The 19851-nt window shown below is 29.0% G+C and overlaps 1 protein-coding gene across 2 annotated transcripts; it reads left to right on the top strand.

The window, feature by feature from the left end:
• The first annotated feature begins 13869 nt into the window (after positions 1-13869).
• LOC114164092 (probable beta-1,4-xylosyltransferase IRX9H) lies at positions 13870-18104 on the top strand. 2 transcript variants are annotated; one of them, XM_028048603.1, is made up of 4 exons: positions 13870-15043; positions 16877-17126; positions 17254-17457; positions 17690-18104. In XM_028048603.1, the coding sequence occupies exons 1-3, from the start codon at positions 14232-14234 to the stop codon at positions 17422-17424; spliced, it is 1233 nt and encodes a 410-aa protein (XP_027904404.1). In that variant the 5' UTR covers positions 13870-14231; the 3' UTR covers positions 17425-17457; positions 17690-18104. The 2 variants fall into 2 exon arrangements, with proteins under 2 accessions (XP_027904404.1, XP_027904405.1); XM_028048604.1 differs by having other exon boundaries at positions 14232-15043; positions 17254-17442; positions 17690-18101.
• The last annotated feature ends 1747 nt before the right edge of the window (positions 18105-19851 follow it).

Genomic DNA, 19851 nt, shown 5'->3' with positions numbered 1-19851 from the left:
GTCAAAAAATTATTTTCCAAAATATAAACCCACACTACTGCTACTGCTAAATTTAATCTTTGTACTATTGCTGCACCTTCTTTGGCTGTACAAAAGGTAAAAATAATCTTTCTACTCTGTGGTGGGGTTCGCACATTCTCACTTTTCCGAACAAAATATAATATGGTACAAACTTGTAAGGGATAAAGCAAAGATAAATCTTCAGTTTTTCTAACCTTCTCCCAAAATCCTCACCCACTTTCTTCCTTTTTCTTTTGCATCATTTTAGGATTTTTTTTTTCACCCTAAAATTCGACCAATTTGAGTATGTAAATACTTATTAACTTTAAAGAAAAAGAACTAAAACTTAAATTTTATGTAGAAAAGTATTCTTTTTTAAACAACTTTAGTTCTTAAATTTATAAAAACAAATTATTTCAAAATGTTGATAATCTTTCCATCTTTGTTGATGTTACTTTTCAATCAAAGTGCGTAACGATTTTTTAGTTAACATTCATAATTTCTTTCGATTATTGTTGACTCAGATTGTTTTTTATGTTGATATTAACCACAATTATTTATTATGATATTGATTGAAGTTATTGGTTAGACTTTTTTTTTTGTTGTTGTTGATTGTTGATGTTTACTGAAAAATTTATCAAATCGGCATTGACAAAAAAACAATCTTAGTTAACGTTGGCCAAAACATTTCTCAATTAATACTAAAAGAAAATAATTATAATATACTATTAACAAATTGGCCGTTGATAAATCATTATAGACATCAGAAAAAATTATGATAAATGTCAATTAAAAAAAATAGTTCATATATATAAAAAAAGGTCCCCTCAACATTGTACAAGAAAACCTTAATTAATAATGAGCGAAAAATAATAACAATCTACAACGAAACCAAAAATAATTAAAGCAATGTAAAGAAGAAAAAAAAAAACTCTAGTTGGTGTTGTCATTGACTAAAAAAATCTAAAGATATTGATCAAAAAACAATCCCGTGAAAAAATAAATCTAATTGATACGTACAGGTTGAAAAACATTTGTCATCAGCTAGCTAAGAATAACCTCAATTAATATAAGTTGAAAAAAATATAATATATCTGACATCTGTCAAAAATACTGCTAATGTTAACAAATAAAACATTGACGAACATTGATCCAAAAATACTTTAGTCTAACATGAAAAATAAAATAACATCAATAATGTCAACTGAAAAACAAATACAATTGACTTTAGTCTAGAAAACAATTTCTCTAACATTTGTCAAAACAAATGACAAATGAGGAAATTATGAAATCCAAACATTACTCAAGCCAACAATGTACTGGTCATACTTAAGTTGATGAACTTCCAATAAAAATCAAGTTAAAAAAATAAAGTTAAATATGTTTTTGGATCTTGAATTAATTTAGTCTTTTATTTTTAAAAATGTGTAAATTTAATCCTTTGAACCAATTTTTTTTTTAAATTTATTTAACGTTTTAAACGCATTTCTCAGCTAACATTGAAGCAAACATATATAAAACGGTGTAAACAAACTAAAATACTATAATGAAATGTATTTGAAACACCAAATAAACTTGATAAAATTTAGTTAAAATAATTAAATTCGCATATCTACGTAATTGAGAGACTAAATTGGTTCAAGAAGGACTAATTTCAATTTTCACTAAAAGTTAAAGAATAAAAAATATATTTAACCCCAAAAAATATCAGAAGAAAAGTCAAAAATTTGATAATAAAAAAAATGAATTCTTAGATAAAAAAAATTGAGCACTTGATAAAACAAAACGCTCATAAATTTAATGTTTTAAGATTTTATAGTTGTTTCTCTTTTATTTACCTTCAAAGATAATTTTCAGATGTAATTAATGATTTTTTTATAAAGAAATATTTCTTTTATAATTGATTGGATTTCCCAATAAGTGCGAACCAAAAGAAGATTACAGAAGATTGAGGACTATAACAACGTCCAAGTTAAGTTTTTTGAAAAATCTTTTTCTCTAAGGTACAAAGCTTCAAGTGAAATTCCAAGTTAAAGAAAATTCAAAGTTACAATTGGGTCAAACCAATTAGTCTCTAAAGGTTGTGTGGAAAAAGAAATCTTTTCAAAATCAGGTTGAACCGGAAAATCGATGAATTAATTGCGACCAATTAAAATAAATTATTCAATTGGTTTACAAAATAGTCAAAGAAAAAATTAATAATAATAATAAACCAAATCCCACAAAAAATGGATTCACACTTCATTACTGAACAAAAAAATTAATACAATATTATTTTAATTTTAAAAAAATAAACTTAATCTGAATTTTTTCTTTCTTTCTAAATACAAGGCTTATGTGTATTAATGAAATTAATTGCATTATGCTATATTTGATTTTATATAAAAAAAGGTTATGAAATTATATTTAATATATATATTATTGGTTTTATGATTTCCCTTATAAAAATTCTGTGTGTTTGATTACGACAGTTTTGAAGACATAAAAGATAGATTAATTGGTTAAAAACATTGAAGTTATTAAAAAAGGTTGGTCAAACGGAAAAAAGGTTGAACTTATGGAAGTTATTGTTTGAAGAATAAAGAAGGTAGACATTTATGGTCTTTAATGGCAAAACATAGTCGAAGATGTATATTTAATCCACCTATAGTTACCATCTTATTACACAAGAATTTCTATAAATACAATTCTACACATGTCCAAATCTTATAGTTAATTGTTAGTTATTTATAATAATTTTGTCTGTGATTGAGACACGCAAATTCCTTAAAGACAAACACATGTCTCACACAATAACCTTATTCTTCCAACAAGCAACTCTATGTTGTCACCTATTTCTTAATACAAATATACTTTTCATCACTTATTGCTCTTCCTTATCATCTTAATTCCTATTTCCTCTCTAAACTTTATTACTTTTTTCTCTTTTAAATCCGAATTTTCCTTCAAACTTTCACCTTTTCATCTTAACCATTTTTTTCTCTCTTAATTTTCATATCATTTCTTAACCCTCTCTTCTTCTTCTTTTTTTCTCAAAACTTAATTATCTTATTTTATTTCAATTTTTCAAAATTTGTATAATATGATTCAATATTTCACATTTCAAATTTCGGTAACAAAATTCAAATTTATCACGAATGGTCGAATTTTGTTGTTCAAATAGCATTAAAAGTTTAAATAATGGTAAAGTTCTTCAATTGAATGTTGAAAGTCTCACATCAAGTAGAGATAAGACAATTTCATAATATATAAGTGGGGTGCAAACCTCTCACCTTACAAGCCAATTTTGTGGGGTTGAGTTAAACTTAAAATTCACTTCTAACATAGTATCAAAGACTCCAATTAAAGGATATATGAAGTGTAAAAAAAAAAAAAAAAAAAACACACATGTCTAATGTCTTGCATGCTAAGTTAGCTTTGAATGAGAATAATTCAACAAATTTCATAATTATGTGTTGCCACTTTTCACATATTTAAAATAGGCATGAAGATGCCGTCCCATATATGTGTGTATGTATGTTGGTTGAATAAACGTAAAGAATTAAACAATGAAAGATACGAAAAAGTAGCAAGAGAATAAAGAAGAATTGTTGAAAAAAATGAGAGAATGTGTGTTTATGAGGATTTTGCAATGCATTAACTAAGATTCAACTAAATAATTGGCTTAATATGGCAATAAGAATATATTCAGCATTCCTTCAAATGTCTCATCACACCACCCTTTATTAATGAGTGGCCATTTTCCACACTCTCCATCTATGCCTTTTTCATTTTACCATAACAAGCCTTAACTTTTCTCATTTTGGTTAAACTTTCTCAAAAGTTACGACTAATTTATAAATAAATTAAAAATAAAAACACACAGTTAGGACCCAACTTTTGCCATTACCTTATATATAAATTAATTTTAATTTTTTTTCTAAAATACTCGTAACAAATACAAAACTTAATTTATCAAAATTTGATTTATATTTATATAATACATCACAAAATTAATTATAAATTATTTAAATTTTACACGCTCAAATTTTTGGTTGAAAAGAGAAAGAAAGTAAATATTATATTGTTTTTTTTTTCTTCAAGACAACTTAATATCACCACCTTTACTGGACATTCGAAGTACTCTTCTTCAACTTTCTTCTTCTTCCTTTTTGCTAATTAGTGTCATCCTTATTAATTATTAGATGTAAAAGAATGAAAAATATGGATTAAAACGCTTAATCTCATTTTTTTTTCTCCACCTACGTGTCCTTAATTAAAAACCACCCTTGTCTCTCTTTATTGTTAATTTTATTAGTTAAATATTGTATTGACAACAGAAAAAAAAAAAAGAGATAAATAGGGAAGACTAATTTGATCCTAAAAGAAATTTTTTACCATACATTCAAAAAATATGTTCAAAAATGGGCTTCCTCAAACGAAAAACTAATTTATTTAAGCAAATATATATATATATATATATATATATATATATATATATATATATATATATATATATATAAAATTTATGTTATAAATTATTTTTATATTTATGTTATTACATTAAGTTTCTTTCTTACAATCTATATTGTATGTAATTTTCATATATCATGATATAGTAAAATATAAATTATTTTAATTTATAATGATAATTTATTTTAATTAAAATTATCTAAAACATACTAATAATTGATAAAGAAAATAAAAAAATACATTGAAATATAAAACATAATAATAGAAAAAAAAAACTATAAACTTATTAAACTAATTTTTATCTTATAAATTATTAAAAGTATCTTTTAGTCAAATAAGTTAGTAATTAATTTATTGGTATTATCAAACACATTAAATATCTTTTCATTGTTAAAATTATAAAATAAAAATGAAAGAAATGTGTTTCATTATGTACTTTATCAAACTTGATTAATTGCGTGCTGGTATATTTTCATATTGATATCAGATCCATTATTAAGTCGTACGAAAAATCTAGTTCCTAATTTGAGTATCTTTCTTCGTAGATAACGAGTTAAAAAGTAAACATGCATGCACGATGATTTTGTAAGATAGTAAGACGGTAGAGTCTTCAATTTTTGAAAAATACTTTTACACATACAAACACAAAAAAAAAAATAAACATGTTGAAAATATAAGTATGACTTTAAATTTCGTATCGCATAAAAATGAAAAAAACTTAAGTAATATAAAGAACAAAATCTATAACCTTATTATTTTAAGTTTTTTTATTAAAATAGCATCAATTATTTATTTATTTATTCATATGAATCGGACTTTTAGTATATTTTATTTTTTAACTTATGGATCGCATAATTATCCTATGATAGAGATTAGGTAGACTAAATCATAATTAAAAAGTGAGATTTTTGTGAGGATAATGGTTGAGGGGAGATTGTTGCGGGTGACATCAATTGTCTTGTGTGACAGAAGGTAAGTAGGTCGGACCAAATTGAATCGTGACATTTGGACTGTTACGCTGTTAAATAACTAATATATATTATTTGTAGATTGTGTTTTTTTTAAAGGTGTGAAAGTATTATTTTGCGAAGGAGAAGGTGGGAGTGACATGCCCTACCTATAAGGGAGTCCTACATTTACGCCAAATAGAGCAAAAACCTACGAAGGCAAAGTCTTTGTTTACGGCCAATGATTTTGGAGGACGTTCATTACATACAGATTCATGCATCCACCCATCACATTGAGATTTCATTTCCTATTTCCTAGGTGGGAGTGAGGTGTCTTGTCTACCTACAACACAACCTTCACCACCACCACCAATTAATCATTTCTCTCTATTCTGCATTTTCTACACTAAAATCCACTCAAAAAACTTTACTCAATAACATTAATCCAATCCACACATTTTCTCACATTCACAACAATGTCTTTTTCTTTTTAATTATGTACAAAAACCTATGTGTATGTGTTGCTTGCTCATGCAACAACATTCTAGACTTAAAAAGTATATATAATATGCAGAAGATGCAGACGAAGAATGAATAATAATTGGAGCGAAGGACGAAAAAGAAGAACACAGAGCACGCTGCTAATACTATAATAGTCAATAGAATAGATAATAGAATAGGTTAAGTGTTGAAGTACCATTCAAGCCTTCAAAGATGCCATTCATGTGCTATTCACCACTACCACTACATCTCTTCTTAGGCCCATTCTCTGCATGCTAAAACTCACATCAACTTCAATCTTAATCAACAAAAAACAATTTTAATTATTAATTATTAATTATCGTGTTTGCTTCTGACAACACCAAATAAAAGGGTGTGCATGGCTACAGTTTGACCATTTTCATGGCTTCTGCAATGCAATTAATATCCATTAAATGCAACAAAGTTTCGTATAGGAAAGCTATAGGAATAGGATAAGAGAGTGTAAGTTTGAGGGTGAATGCGTGCATTTGTACAATAACCACAAACAAAAATGTCATGCTGTCAAAACTGGACTTTAGGCTTTATTGCTTTAGGCCATGGACAACTAGGTTTTCTTCTTTTCTGTGAAATCAGAGAGACAACTATAGTAATTAATTCTACTTTTTTTTTGTTTTTTTTTTATGTGGGAAGTATATGCATTCATTTTATGAATATGAATTAATCCCCATCAAAAAAATTAACGAAATTTTGATATGTCTTAAAACAAAAAGGCCAAATTATAGAGAACAAGTGTTTGTGTTGGTTTATTTATTACGATATGGATGAAGATGCAGACTTTATGCAGAAACACGTGGATACAGCACAGTTCTGTATAATTAATTAAAATATATATGCTGGTTTAATGAGAAAGTGATGTATGTCCCTTTAGAAAATCTGCCATAGAAAATAAAGAGATACTCTGAAAAAGAATAAAAGAGTAATAAAATAACAAAATTTAGATTAAGCTCTGTAGATTTTTATCAGCAGACTTTTTTTATTCACATGTAAATAAATTACTTATAAATAAGCATTTTTTATGGAATACGTATTCACGATTTCAAAATGTGAACTTGTTTTAAGATTTGTTTATAATAAAGTTTTTTTGATTGTGAATATCAGTTTGTTTTTTTATCTTTCTTTGTTCGTAATTGATGATTGGTTTGACCATATAGTTTTGTGTTAGTTGAAGTGAAAGTAAAGCAACAAGAATGTGTCAAATTTGCAATTAATTTGCCACCGCCTACCCAATGTAGTAGTGATTGTTTGAGATTTTATCAGTTTTTGGTAGCATTTGACCAATTTTCATATGTGGTCGTGTTTTGACCATTTGTCTTTGTTGGGGTGCATGGCCCACACTATTATTAAAATAAAATCACCATAATTAATTCTTTGAATTAATAAGTGATTAAGAATTAGTGCGCCAAACCAAAAGCGATTTCAGCAGAAAAGGAAATCCAAGAAGCTATAAACACCAATCAATGTTATGCATAGATACTAAAACTAATTCATTCAACACAAAAAGCACAAACAAAGTAATCATCATATACTATACTAACATAGCTCCTTCTTTTAATTTGTGAGTGGGGTTTGCAAGTGCAAAATTATCAATATTATTTATTCATTTCAATTCTAAGTTATGTATGAATTAATGATGAATGTTTTTAAAAACTCAAAGAGAAAAAAGTGTGATTTTGGAGAGTGAATTTGAAAGGCCTAAGTTGCCCTAGAAAAGAATATGTACTCTTATTGTTTAAGAAGTCTTATGAACTATAAATTTGGGATACGGAAGCTGAGTATATGGTAGCCATGGCTCTCCATTGCAATAAGATAATTGAGAGCTAAGAAAAGAGAAAAAGTAAAAGATTGTGTCCATCTTTTTGTCTTTCAAGTAAAGCGTTTTGACTTGAATTTGGACCAAGTCATTCTGTGGTTTATTTATGCGTAATGCATTAATTCTTCTGATCTTGGCATTGAGTAATACGGAAGCATAATTAACATTCTCATCACCTGCGTATCAACTTCTTCAACTTCTATCTTAGAAGCTAAGACAACATTCAAGACCAAGATACCACTAATTAAAGAGTTAAATATATTTTTCTCCCTCAAGTTTAAGTGAAATTTGGAATTAGTATCTTTTCAAAACTTTGACCAATTTAGTTCTTCATATTTAAAAACATGTGAATTTAGTTTTTTTAACCAAATTTTGTTAAGTTTATCTGACGACGACGTTCAAGCACATTTCATGATAATATTTGAATTGTTTACACCGTTTGACACATTTTCACTTCAATGTTAACTCAAATATTATAATAAAATATATTTAAAATATCAAATAAACTTAACAAAATTTAGTAAGAATGACTAAATTCATGTATTTATAAAGATAAACGACTAAATTGATATAAAATTTCAAATATAGACTAATTCCAAAATTCACTTAAAGTTGAGAGACCAAAAATATATTTAATATCCTTAATTAAAGGTGTAAAAGGAATAAAATAAACTAGCTTTTATATTTACTTTCATGAACCTCCGACTCCTTTTTTCAAAACGTTGCTCTCGTAACTAACTCAAGTTCATGAAAAAGATAATAACATAAAATGATTCCATCTGAATTATATTTCGTTCGTAAGAAAAGTACCCTGTGTAAATAGAGACTTTTTCTTCTTGCACAACACAATTTCTTTGTACACCTCAAAATTTCAGAATGCATATAATAAGACCTTTTAAAACAAGTTTTTCGGAACACCTTTACATTTCTTGGTTCCGAAATAAACTTTCTAAAACACATGAAATGCGTTCGCAAAAAAAATTCCAAAACACATTAAATGCATTTTGGAAACAAACTTTATGGATCGAGTTCTTTTTTCATTTTCTCTCTTCTTCTTCCTCTACATCATTCTCTTTTTCTTCTTGTTCCTTTGCAGCAGCAAACAATGGCAATGTTATGGTGCAGGTAATTATAGTGGGGTGCTAAAAGCAATAGTTTAAATTAAATTAAAATATTGGGCTTCATTGCTGGGCCTAAACAGTCCTGCTAAATGGACACTCTTGAAAGTGCTACTGTTTTGGGCTTTTATTAATTTTGTTTGAATAATACTTTGATGTTTGATACGATGTAACAAGAATCAAAAGCGGGAATAGTCAAATTCTTAAAGCATAAGTATATATATATATATTCGTAGATAACATGGTAACTAATGCTAATGCATAACCATAAAAGTGATATCAAAGGGATCGATGCTATCTTGATTAATTTCGTACATATGAACTGTTAAAGAGATAAAGGAAAATGATTTCTCATCTTATATTCGGATTTCCAGTTGAGACTTTCACTTTTGTACGTAGAACATGCTGCCGATAAAGGAACATCGATGATGACAAAGATTAAGGACATTTTTATTTTTTACACACCCATCCGGAGGTGCAGAAAGAAATCACGGAAGTGCATGAAGAAATACCCAAAAGGACATTAAAAACTTTGATTAAAAAGGTTAGTGGCCCAACCCATTTTATGTTGACATGCCTCTCGTTTGTAATGGAGAGAAGTTGGGCTCTATAGCCCATAAACAGAGAGAAAATCAATTATGCCGCCGAATCTTGTTTGAGAAATTGAAAACAATAACCAGAAAAAAAAACAAATATGTTAAAAAAATGTTATAAATAATGGTATTTTTATTAATATATTTTTGTATGCTCTTGTTTTTCTTTCTGTAATCTATAAGATATTTTAACAAAAAGATAAAAGAGAATATATATTTGATCATTTTATCTTTAGAGAGTTAGATATATGTGATTTAAAGTCCTTAAAATTATAAATAAGAAAATATACAAAAGAAATAAATTTGTTGGCTTTTATTGGAAGATGTCTATGTTTCTAAGAGGTAAAGAAAATCCAAATGTGGGAAAATGAATAAAAGAAAAGAGCAACATCTGCAAGTCAGTGTTTGGATGGAGAAAAAGAAGGAAACATTAGGTGTCGTAAGGAGATTCTTTAAACACATAATAAATAGATGAAACAAAATTTAAAATTTAGTGATGAAGAATGTGTTGAGTTATAAAAGGAAATCCAAACAACAACTCCAATCAGAATTGAGAAGAAGGAGTGAGAGATTATTGGTGATGGAGTTTGTTGCAGAGAAGAGGAGTGTGTGCTTTCAAGTGCTATGCTGGATGGGGCTCATATTGTTGCCAATTTCATATCTTCATTTATTTATTTATTATAAAAGCAACGACACCTTGGATTTTTATCTTTTTCTATTTTTTGTCGGAAGAAGATGAACCGACACTTAATATTTTTAAATAGTTATTTATTTTCTGATAAAATGATATATACTTTTATTTGTATTAAATACTTTTTATATGTGGAATATATTTGATGATTTACTTTTTGTTAACTTTTCTTATTTTAGAAATGTTTATGTTTTCAGAATAAACTATATTTACTATTTCGTCAACCAACCAGGTGTATTTTATAAAAATGTTTTTATACTAAAATCAACAAATGATTCATCGGTTAAAATAATGTAATTAATGTTGTACAAAAGTTCCAGTAATCAAGACTTCAATTTGTAGTTTTTTTTTTTCATGCACCTGTAATTAGGACATGTATAATTACAGTCCAAACACTCTTTTTAATTATGATTATTGACCTATTTTATGTTAATTAGATAATTAGGTGATGAATGTTATTACCATTTAGTTTGTGTGACAATAACTTCACACATGCTATATAAAAGATTCTGATGAAATCATGTAGATAATCGACAGAGTGACTTGGATTGTCAAACATCATCAAATCACATTTGTAAAGCCCTTTTTTAAAATAATCTCACACGATCGATGACTTAAACATATTTTAGAGATTTTTTTTAAGTAATCTCGCATGACCAAAAACTTAAACGTTTGATTACACGTTTATATATCTCTTTTAGAATAATTTTACATGACATGTTAGTTAACTCTACTGACTTAATCATATAGTAGATTTATTTTTACTCCAAGAAATAAATTTTTATTTGTAAAAGAAAACTAAAAGATCACGTTCCTTACAAATTGTATCAAAATTCAATGTGGGAATATCATATTTTTATTTATTTATTGAATAATATGTAAACTATTTTTATAATATAACAGTAGCTGAATTGGAAATATTTCATTTAACCAATGTAGTAATTAAAGCAATAACTCACTATAATCAAATTAACTAGATGTTACGACAATTGGTTAGTTATAACTTGCTAGTACTTTTAACAATTTATAGTATATTTAATAAAAATACATTAAATGTGTTAATCCATTTTACGTATTAAAGATGCTTATGGTTTCTATTTAGAAACTGAACAAGTAATTAATAAAAATTGAAAATATTTATTCAACACTACCGTTGTTAAATCACATAATTATGTATCTTTGTATCCTCTTTGTTAATCTCAGAACTTCAGATTGCATATATCGGTTATTCAAGTTAAGTAATTTGAGAACAAATGACTTTTTATTATTTTTTTAATATAAATTGTTCAGATATTCAACAGAGTTGATTAAGAATTAAAACAAATTTAAATGAAATAAATAATTGTTTACGTAAATAAAGAAATGACTCCTTAAAAAGTTAAGGAATCTCCTTTAACAACAAAGTCTTTTTTTACAGTAAGAATTAAAAAAATAAATAAAATTGAGAGCCTAAATCAAAATATTGTATTAATGCTGTTTTCTGGGAAATACGTATTATTCATCCCTAGTAGGGTTACAAAAACAATGCCGTTCTAGAAAAAACATGTTTTAACATGCTTAATGATTCTCAAAATTAACTTACCAGTGATATTAAAATTGATTTTAAGAAAATTGAAAAAAAAACATTACGTTAAATTTAATTGATTTTAAGCGTAACACTAGTAAAATATAGTAATAATTAAGCTGTGTTATAAGCGTAAACTATTACGAAGAAAGATGTTTAATAAAAAAAATTATATTTATAACCAAACATAAATAATTTTTGTTTCTAATAATGATTTATTTTTAATTTTTTTTAAGAACACTTTATTTTGAAACTTAAATAAATTAGTCAACTTCACTTAGAAATTAATCTCACTTTATCATTTGAATAACATCAATTAGAAACGAAATATGTATCATATATGACAATAAAAATTATCAACAAACATATTTATTTATTTTTTAATTCTAAAAATATTATTGAAATTTATTTACTTTTAATAATTTACAGGATACTTAACAATAAGGTTATTTTGATAATAATTATCTTAAATTATTATTAAAAAATGTAAATTTATTATATATTACCCATGCGTAATCATTCAACTTTTAATAAAAGAAACAAAGTAGTTTGTTTTTGAAAAAAAAAAAATCCAACATGCCACATTTTTTCAAATATGCTTTTACTATTGGAACTGGTTGAGGTAAGATTATGTGAAGCTAAACTAAAACTAGCTCAATTATATACATGATTCGTATTTTACAATTAATTAATATCGTATTAACTGAAATATTGACTCAAAGAAAATCTATCATTACCTCAATTTAACACGTGCTTTCCGCAGATGGTTAAAGATTAGACGCTGAGTCAATATTTTCTTTTATATTTTAATTTTCTAATTTCGGATTATTAAATTCAATAATACATTTACTGTTCTTTTAAATAAATTATATGTCGCTTTTACTATTATAATATATAGTTTGTTAAATACACATGATTTCTGCAGTCAATATATATAATTTTAACAAAAAGAAAGGGCACGAGATCAAAATGCCAGAAATATAAATAGAAGTTTTTTTTTTTTTATATATTTCATTTATAAGTAGAAGGATTCTAAAAGAGAAAGGTTATTCACTTATAAGTTTAGGCATTCATAAAATGCTTCTTTCCATTCGGAAACAATAATTGTTTAAGGCGGCTCTAACATACTGGGTAAGAAATATTTAACTAATATATATCTCTATTAAAATGAATTTTTAATTACTTTTCTGTCTCTTTATAATAAAAGTAATATTATACATTTAATTATATTATTCAAAAATAAATTACAAATTATTAATTTAGACAAATTCATTTAAAATATAATATATATTTTAATGCTGTGTATTATTTTGAGTAAAGAAAATATAGACCACGGAAATAGATAAAAAGTAAGTTGAAAAATATAGGTAAAAAATAAAATTGAATGTTTAATTATTTAGTAAAATAAAAATATTTTTTAAAGTAGTAAGTTGAGAAGAAACAAGTAGAAAGATAAATAATTAACATAGATAAAAAAATTAATAAAAATATGTTTAACCATCTTCCTAACATTAATTCTCATTTTTCTCACTCAATCTAACAAATTAATTCTCTAACCTCTTCCTACCTGATCTCAACTAAATAAGCTCTGATCGTAGTAAATATGCCTATATAATTAGATATAAAAGTTCAATCTCTTACCCACATTTCTTTTTAAAAAATACAATTTAGTGAATCTGACCTTTCATTTAATATTTTTTTGCCTCAATTTAATGATTATTCCTTAAAAGTAGATAATGTATTAAAAGAAATATATTGAAAAATATATTATTAATGATTTCCAAAACTGAACTTTTTATATTGATAGTTCGTAGTTGAAGGTAGCGTGAAATTGCAACAGTATAAAACATTTCTCTTTTTTTATTTTAAACAAATAATATAGTAATTAATAACAATTATTTTTCATGTTCTTAAAATTAGAGAACATATTACTCACTATTAAGAATGTTGACAATAACTTTTTAACACTTCTTATCATTAATTAATATTTAACAAAAGGTAAAAATCATGTATTAAAATTTGATGGGTACTGAAAGGTGTTCAACTTAAAAATAAAAAACTGTGAGAAATTAATATTTCTGATTTATTTTAATGTACGTAATGGAGTTTAATTGTTTTTACGAGTTGCCCAGTGTGACGTCCCTACGTAGACGTATTTCGTTTTTGCCCGGAGGTGCAGCTGGTCTTTAACTGGTACCCGAACCCGACCCGACCCGGATGAGTATTTTGCAGTGTTTCTTTGTCTCCTGTTCTACATAGAAGCGACTCATAACTGAGTATTTAGCAATAGATCTCTGGTCTCGCTCTTTCTGGTTTCACTAAATCCTCTCTTCAAATACTTTCTCTATAATTCAATCCCTAATCTCATAGGGTTCTGGATCTTTCTCCCATTCTTTTCAATCTCTGATCCTTCCCTTTCCCTCCCTCATGTAGTGTTTTTTCAATTTCAGTTACCGCCATAAATTCATTTTTCTTTTTTTTTTTTCAATTTTTTCTGCGTCGACGTTAAATTAATGGCCTCGTTTCGGCGGACACTGTCGCCGGCGTATCCCGATCGCCAGTACATAAACGGTTCGTTTCCGGTTTCCTCTCCGACGCATAAGCTCGCTTCCGGGAACGCCAAGTACTCGTCGCCGTTGCCGGCGCTTGCGGCGGAGTTTCGGCGACTCGTCGGCGGTGTGTTCACGCGCCGGCACGGTCGGAAAGGGCAGTGGAGAAGGGCGGCGTTCAGGTGTGTTCTGTGCTTCTTCGTAGGGTTCTTGCTAGGCATGTTCCCGTTTGGCCACATGGCGGAGGACATTCGGTCGCACGAAATCTCGTTCGAGATGAAGCCGCCGCTGCCGCACGCGAACAACGCGCAGCAGCTGCGCCAGGAAGATCGCGTTCTGCGAAATCGCGTCGATGAGGGTTTCGTGATCGATCCGGTGAGCCTAAGCGCAGAGAGGGAGAGGCAGAGTGATAGGTTCGATTTTGTGCCGAGGAAGCCGCTGATTGTGGTGACGCCGACGTACGGCCGCGCTTTTCAGGCGTATTTCCTGAACCGGTTGGGGCAGGTGTTGCGGTTGGTGCCGCCGCCGGTGGTGTGGATTGTGGTGGAGATGAAGGCGGCGTCGATGGAGACAGCGGAGGTACTGAGGAAGACGGGCGTGATGTATAGGCATTTGGTGTGCAATAAGAATTTGACGGATGTGAAGGACAGGGGGGTTCATCAGAGGAACACAGCGTTGGAACACATTGAGCGTCATAGGCTCGATGGGATTGTTTACTTTGCGGACGATGATAATGTGTATTCTCTTGAGTTGTTTGATTCCTTGAGAGACATCAGGTGCTTACTTTGCTCCTAGTTGATTGGACTGTCGTTTTTTGTTTTGTTTTTCTTCGGCTTTCTAATTAGTTGGTCTCGTGGTGATTTGTTTGCATTTGCAATTTGCATCTGATCCGTGTTATCTTGCATTTGTGGAGTGTTAGTTGTTATTGTTGCTAGTATGAAACAAAGTTTTTACCTCCTGTTTGTTAGTTGCCTCTAGTAACTTACCGCTGGATCCAAGCGGTTGGCACCCCTGCTTTTCGGTAGCATTTGGCTTTTAGGTTTCGCTTAATGTAAACATCAATTTAGATAATTGAAATATGATTGACTTTGAGGTTAACCGAGGGAAGGGCCGTGGGATTCCATTCTTGGGTTCTAATGTGTTTTGGGGAACGCATTTGAGAAATTACTCTTATTTTGTTTAGGTTTCATTTAAATAATTACATTACTATATTTGTATATTTAGTTTTAGGATATTTAGCATCTCTTGGTAATAAAGTTAATACAACTGTCCTTTTTTGTGGTGTCGATTCATACTTTCTTTGACTTTTAGAAATATGTAGGCCCAATTTATATAAATTTCGCAATAAGCATTTTATAAGGGAAGAACTAGGAAGGCAAGTGATTCGACCTTTGAATTAGACGAGACACTATCTAAAATAGCTAAAGTGAAAAAGTTGATTTTAACTTGTGAAAAATGTTTGATTTATTTAACTTATTTTCTTTTACAGATAAGAAGTTTATTCAAGGTAGACCGCAATGAACATTTTTAATGTACATTTGTCTTTTTATAGACTTAACACAACTTATAATATACTTCTTGAGTTTTTCTTTATTATTCTTGTACCAAAATCTGCTATGTCCCAAATTTTCAGTAGAGTGGAAAACAATGGTTCTTGGTTTGTGGTTTCTTGTGGGATTTTTTGCCATTTGTGCATCTTTGAGTAGTCACGGAGCCTTTTCCCCCCTTAATTGATATGTTTTTACCTGTAATAGCAGTAATGTTGTATTGTCTTTGTTTTTTGTCTTCAAGAATTTATAAGGGAAAGGACGAAAACAACAAAAACCTTGTTTTCACCGTTTTCTTTGCTATTTCTTGAAAACAGGGAACTAAGTAAGGTAAAATCTATGTAATCATTCGAGAAAACATATTTACTGAATGAAAACCAAAATCTAACCAAATCTACCTTTACATTTTCATATTTTTGTTGACTTAAAGTTTTGGGGAGTGGAAGTTCCATTCCAAGGTTAGAGCTAGTTACAAGCCTCAATTGTACTAATAACGAGCTTCTGTCCAAAGAAGGAGCTTTATTGATGCTATTGTCATCTTTATGGTTTAGAAATAGTTTTTATGTAAAGAATTCCCACGCATCATTATCTTTATTTATGAAGATTCCATTTTACCTTCAACTTCAAAGTAACTTTAAGATTAGAGAAAGAGATTAACTTAAACTTCGTCTGTAGCCACTCTTCCTGCTTGGTGAATAACCTCCTTCTAAGTGAGATCCCTTGGTGATGCCTAGGAACTAGTTGAGTAGTTGCAACTAGGTAAAACCGCTTGTGGTTTGGGCTTATGTCCTAATCCCCTACGTAAGATCTTCCGGTAATCCCAAAATGTCATAGGCGCCCTTGGGGGTGCCTACCCATTCTACCTTTAGTCACCAAATTAGAAAAGCCAGGTCAAAAGCCACCTATTACCTAAAGGAATTCAAGTATTTGGAATTGTTAATAACGTTAAGCTTTCTTTGAGACATATCTGTTGGTTTTATAAGTGTGCAACATGTAATAATGAATTATGTCCTATCTTGTAAATTTGAATTCCTACGTTCTAATGTTGAACTGATTTTATAGCCGCTTTGGCACTTGGCCTGTTGCCATGCTTGCTCCAAGCAAGAACAAGGCCATTTTGGAGGGTCCTGTATGCAATGCAAGCCAAGTGATCGGATGGCATACAAATGAGAAAAGTAAAAGACTTCGTAGATTTCATGTTGATATGTCTGGATTTGCATTCAACAGCACAATCTTGTGGGATCCAAAACGATGGCGGCGCCCTTCTTTAAATCCCATTAGACAGTTCGACACAGTGAAGGAAGGTTTTCAAGTATGACTTCTATTCTATGTCTTTAATCTGACATTTAGTTGGTCTTACTATTTAATATTGTTTAAGCCATTTAATATCATCAGCAATTCTTATAGTCATTAAACTCATGTAACTTTTGGTTTGACAGGAGACCACCTTTATAGAACAATTGGTTGAAGATGAAAGTCAAATGGAAGGCTCACCTCATGGCTGTTCCAAAATAATGAATTGGCATCTTCATTTGAGTGCTCATAATACAGTTTACCCAAAAGGTTGGGTGCTTCAGAAAAACCTAGATGCTATCATACCTGTCAAGTAATCCTCCACCAATTCTATTGTGAGTGTGTGATAGGTATGATCTGATTTGTAATGTGCATATAGAATCTTATCTGTAATTCTTAAAGCGAATACAGGATGCATTTTAAAGTGATACTGAAGAAATTAGAATGTTAACTTGAGAAATTTTGCTCCTCTCGGGCCTCACATCAACTTGAGATTCCTTTAGTTTGTGAAATTATTAAAAGGTTTAATAATAGCTTTAACACCATGCGAGACAAAATTAACTTGGCTTTTGTTCATGACAGTTTGCCCATATTTGGTATTGGTTCATCACAGAATATATGGATACATGAGTTAGCCACCATTGGCACTAATGCATTGTGTCGCCGGGCGGACAGGAACAGGCTATTGATTTTGTTCCCGAAGTCTCTTGCACAAAAATATTTGCAAGGGAAAATTTTTGCTGTTGTAAAGTATGTACCTTATTTCTTTGGGAGAAATAGATTCTTGGAGAAGAAAAAGAAAAATACTCTTTTAATTGATTGTTGGATTTCAATATTATACACAACTATGTATAGGTGGATATATCTTCTGGGGGCCAATTGATGGCATCCCATACTGTTTCTGATTTAGGCAGTACATCAAAATCTGCAGAGGGTAATGTCTCAAATGTACACTCTTTTCCTTTTATTCTTTCAATTCATGCTATTCTTCTCACTACTTGCTTTATTGCCTTAACCTCTAAATAGGTTAATTATCAATTGCCTGCTAATCTTTAATGAACATAGGTTAGTTATTTATTCCATTAGTAACTTAGTATTCACACTTTATAAAAATAAAGATAAAAGTTCCTAGTTAATGTACTTTATTTTCTAAAGTGTTGAATATTTATATATTAAATATTTCATTAATAAGTATTAATAAGTATCGATAAAATATCTTAAAATATTAGATATAGTTTGTGTCAAACATGGATATATGACACAAATTAAAGTATCAATATCAGTTTAAGACTAATTAAACATAAAGTGAGAAGTAATATAAAATAAATAAAATTTTTGTGTAAAACTAATATTTATAGTTTTCTTTAGAAATTTTAATATTATTAATTTATAATTTTTTTTTCTTAAACTCTTGACAGGTTCTTTTTTATGAAAGCTATCATAAACGAAACCAGCTAACTTTACTTTGTTCTGGGGGGGGGGGGGGGGGGGGGGAGAATAATGATATGTTAAAATTCAGAACTTTCCAGTTACAATATAGCAGAAACAATAGTAACACTGGGATCACTTTAGTGGTGTGCAACTATCGTATACAGAAAACAATATCTAAAAAAAGTGAAATTTCGTATCATTAGCATTTACAGTACAACGGGTGACTTTAAGTGAAATTACAAATAATATATACGTAAATATATAAACTATTAGAGTAAAGTCTTGTCTCCATCTGGATTGTGGGATATTATCATAATTGAGTTTGAAATTATAAAATGATAACTAAATATCTAAAACTAAATTCTGCACTGAAGTTCATCTTTGTGATTAATCACCCTGCGAATTAGTCACTGTACATTGAGAATCCCTTACAAAATGATAAATGTATGGCTAGGATGTCACGCGCCACCACATGTACTGTAGTTTATAAAGTAATAAAAATAAAATTACTAAATGTACAGTATCTCGAATGGCATATTTAAATTTTGAACATTCATTTGACCTTTTCTATTACTAGAAATTACTATGACAATGTTTCACAACTTTAAAAACCGAAGGTGTACCAAAATCACTAAATAACGATTGAATAATTAATCGATTTTAAATCACAGTGCAAAGAAAAATTAGCTGTAGCACATTTGATAAATTTGACTACTCAAGAGCAACCAATGAAGGAGATAAAACGTTCGAGTGAACTAAATTATTAAATGATTACTAAACACGTGTTTGACGGTCAAGTTAGCCTATATCTTTGATGTCCACCACGTGATATTCATGTTAAATGAATCAAAATGATAACTATAATTGTTTGACCTTTTCCAATTCACATCAATAGAAACTAAAATGAAACATTTAAGAACTATTATAAAACATTTAGGAATCAACATGAACCACACATCAAAATGACAATTGTCATTTATTTTCTTCCACACGATCGAGCTCAAATGAAAACATTCAAGGATGGAAGGATCCAACCAATTGCTTTCAACGTATATGGAACCAGAATAAATGAGAACAAAAATTATTTTAAATTGTGTGCTTTCTTTCCTTTTCTGACTAGAAACATTTCAAGTTCAAGTTTAAGCGTTACAATTTTATGAAATATTCATATCTGCTTTTAAAATTAGAGTTAACTAACTTTAACATACAGCATTAACTCCAAACGATCAAGTACTCTCTGAATAAGTTTTAAACATTTTTCTGACCTAAAGCAAGACTAATGTCAGAATATCTTCTACGTCATCAAACTAACA

The sequence above is a fragment of the Vigna unguiculata genome, chromosome 9, assembly GCF_004118075.2.
Source record: "Vigna unguiculata cultivar IT97K-499-35 chromosome 9, ASM411807v1, whole genome shotgun sequence".
In the NCBI taxonomy this organism is placed as follows: Eukaryota; Viridiplantae; Streptophyta; class Magnoliopsida; order Fabales; family Fabaceae; genus Vigna; species Vigna unguiculata.
Note: the sequence above shows the minus strand (reverse complement) of the source record. Positions and strands in the feature narration are given on the sequence as shown.

Coding starts and splice junctions, on each gene's coding strand:
- LOC114164092 (XM_028048603.1), top strand. CDS start 14,232: ATGGCCTCGTTTCGGCGGACACTGTCGCCGGCGTATCCCGATCGCCAG. Junction 15,044..16,876: donor GATTCCTTGAGAGACATCAG/GTGCTTACTTTG, acceptor CTGATTTTATAG/CCGCTTTGGCACTTGGCCTG. Junction 17,127..17,253: donor CAGTGAAGGAAGGTTTTCAA/GTATGACTTCTA, acceptor TTGGTTTGACAG/GAGACCACCTTTATAGAACA.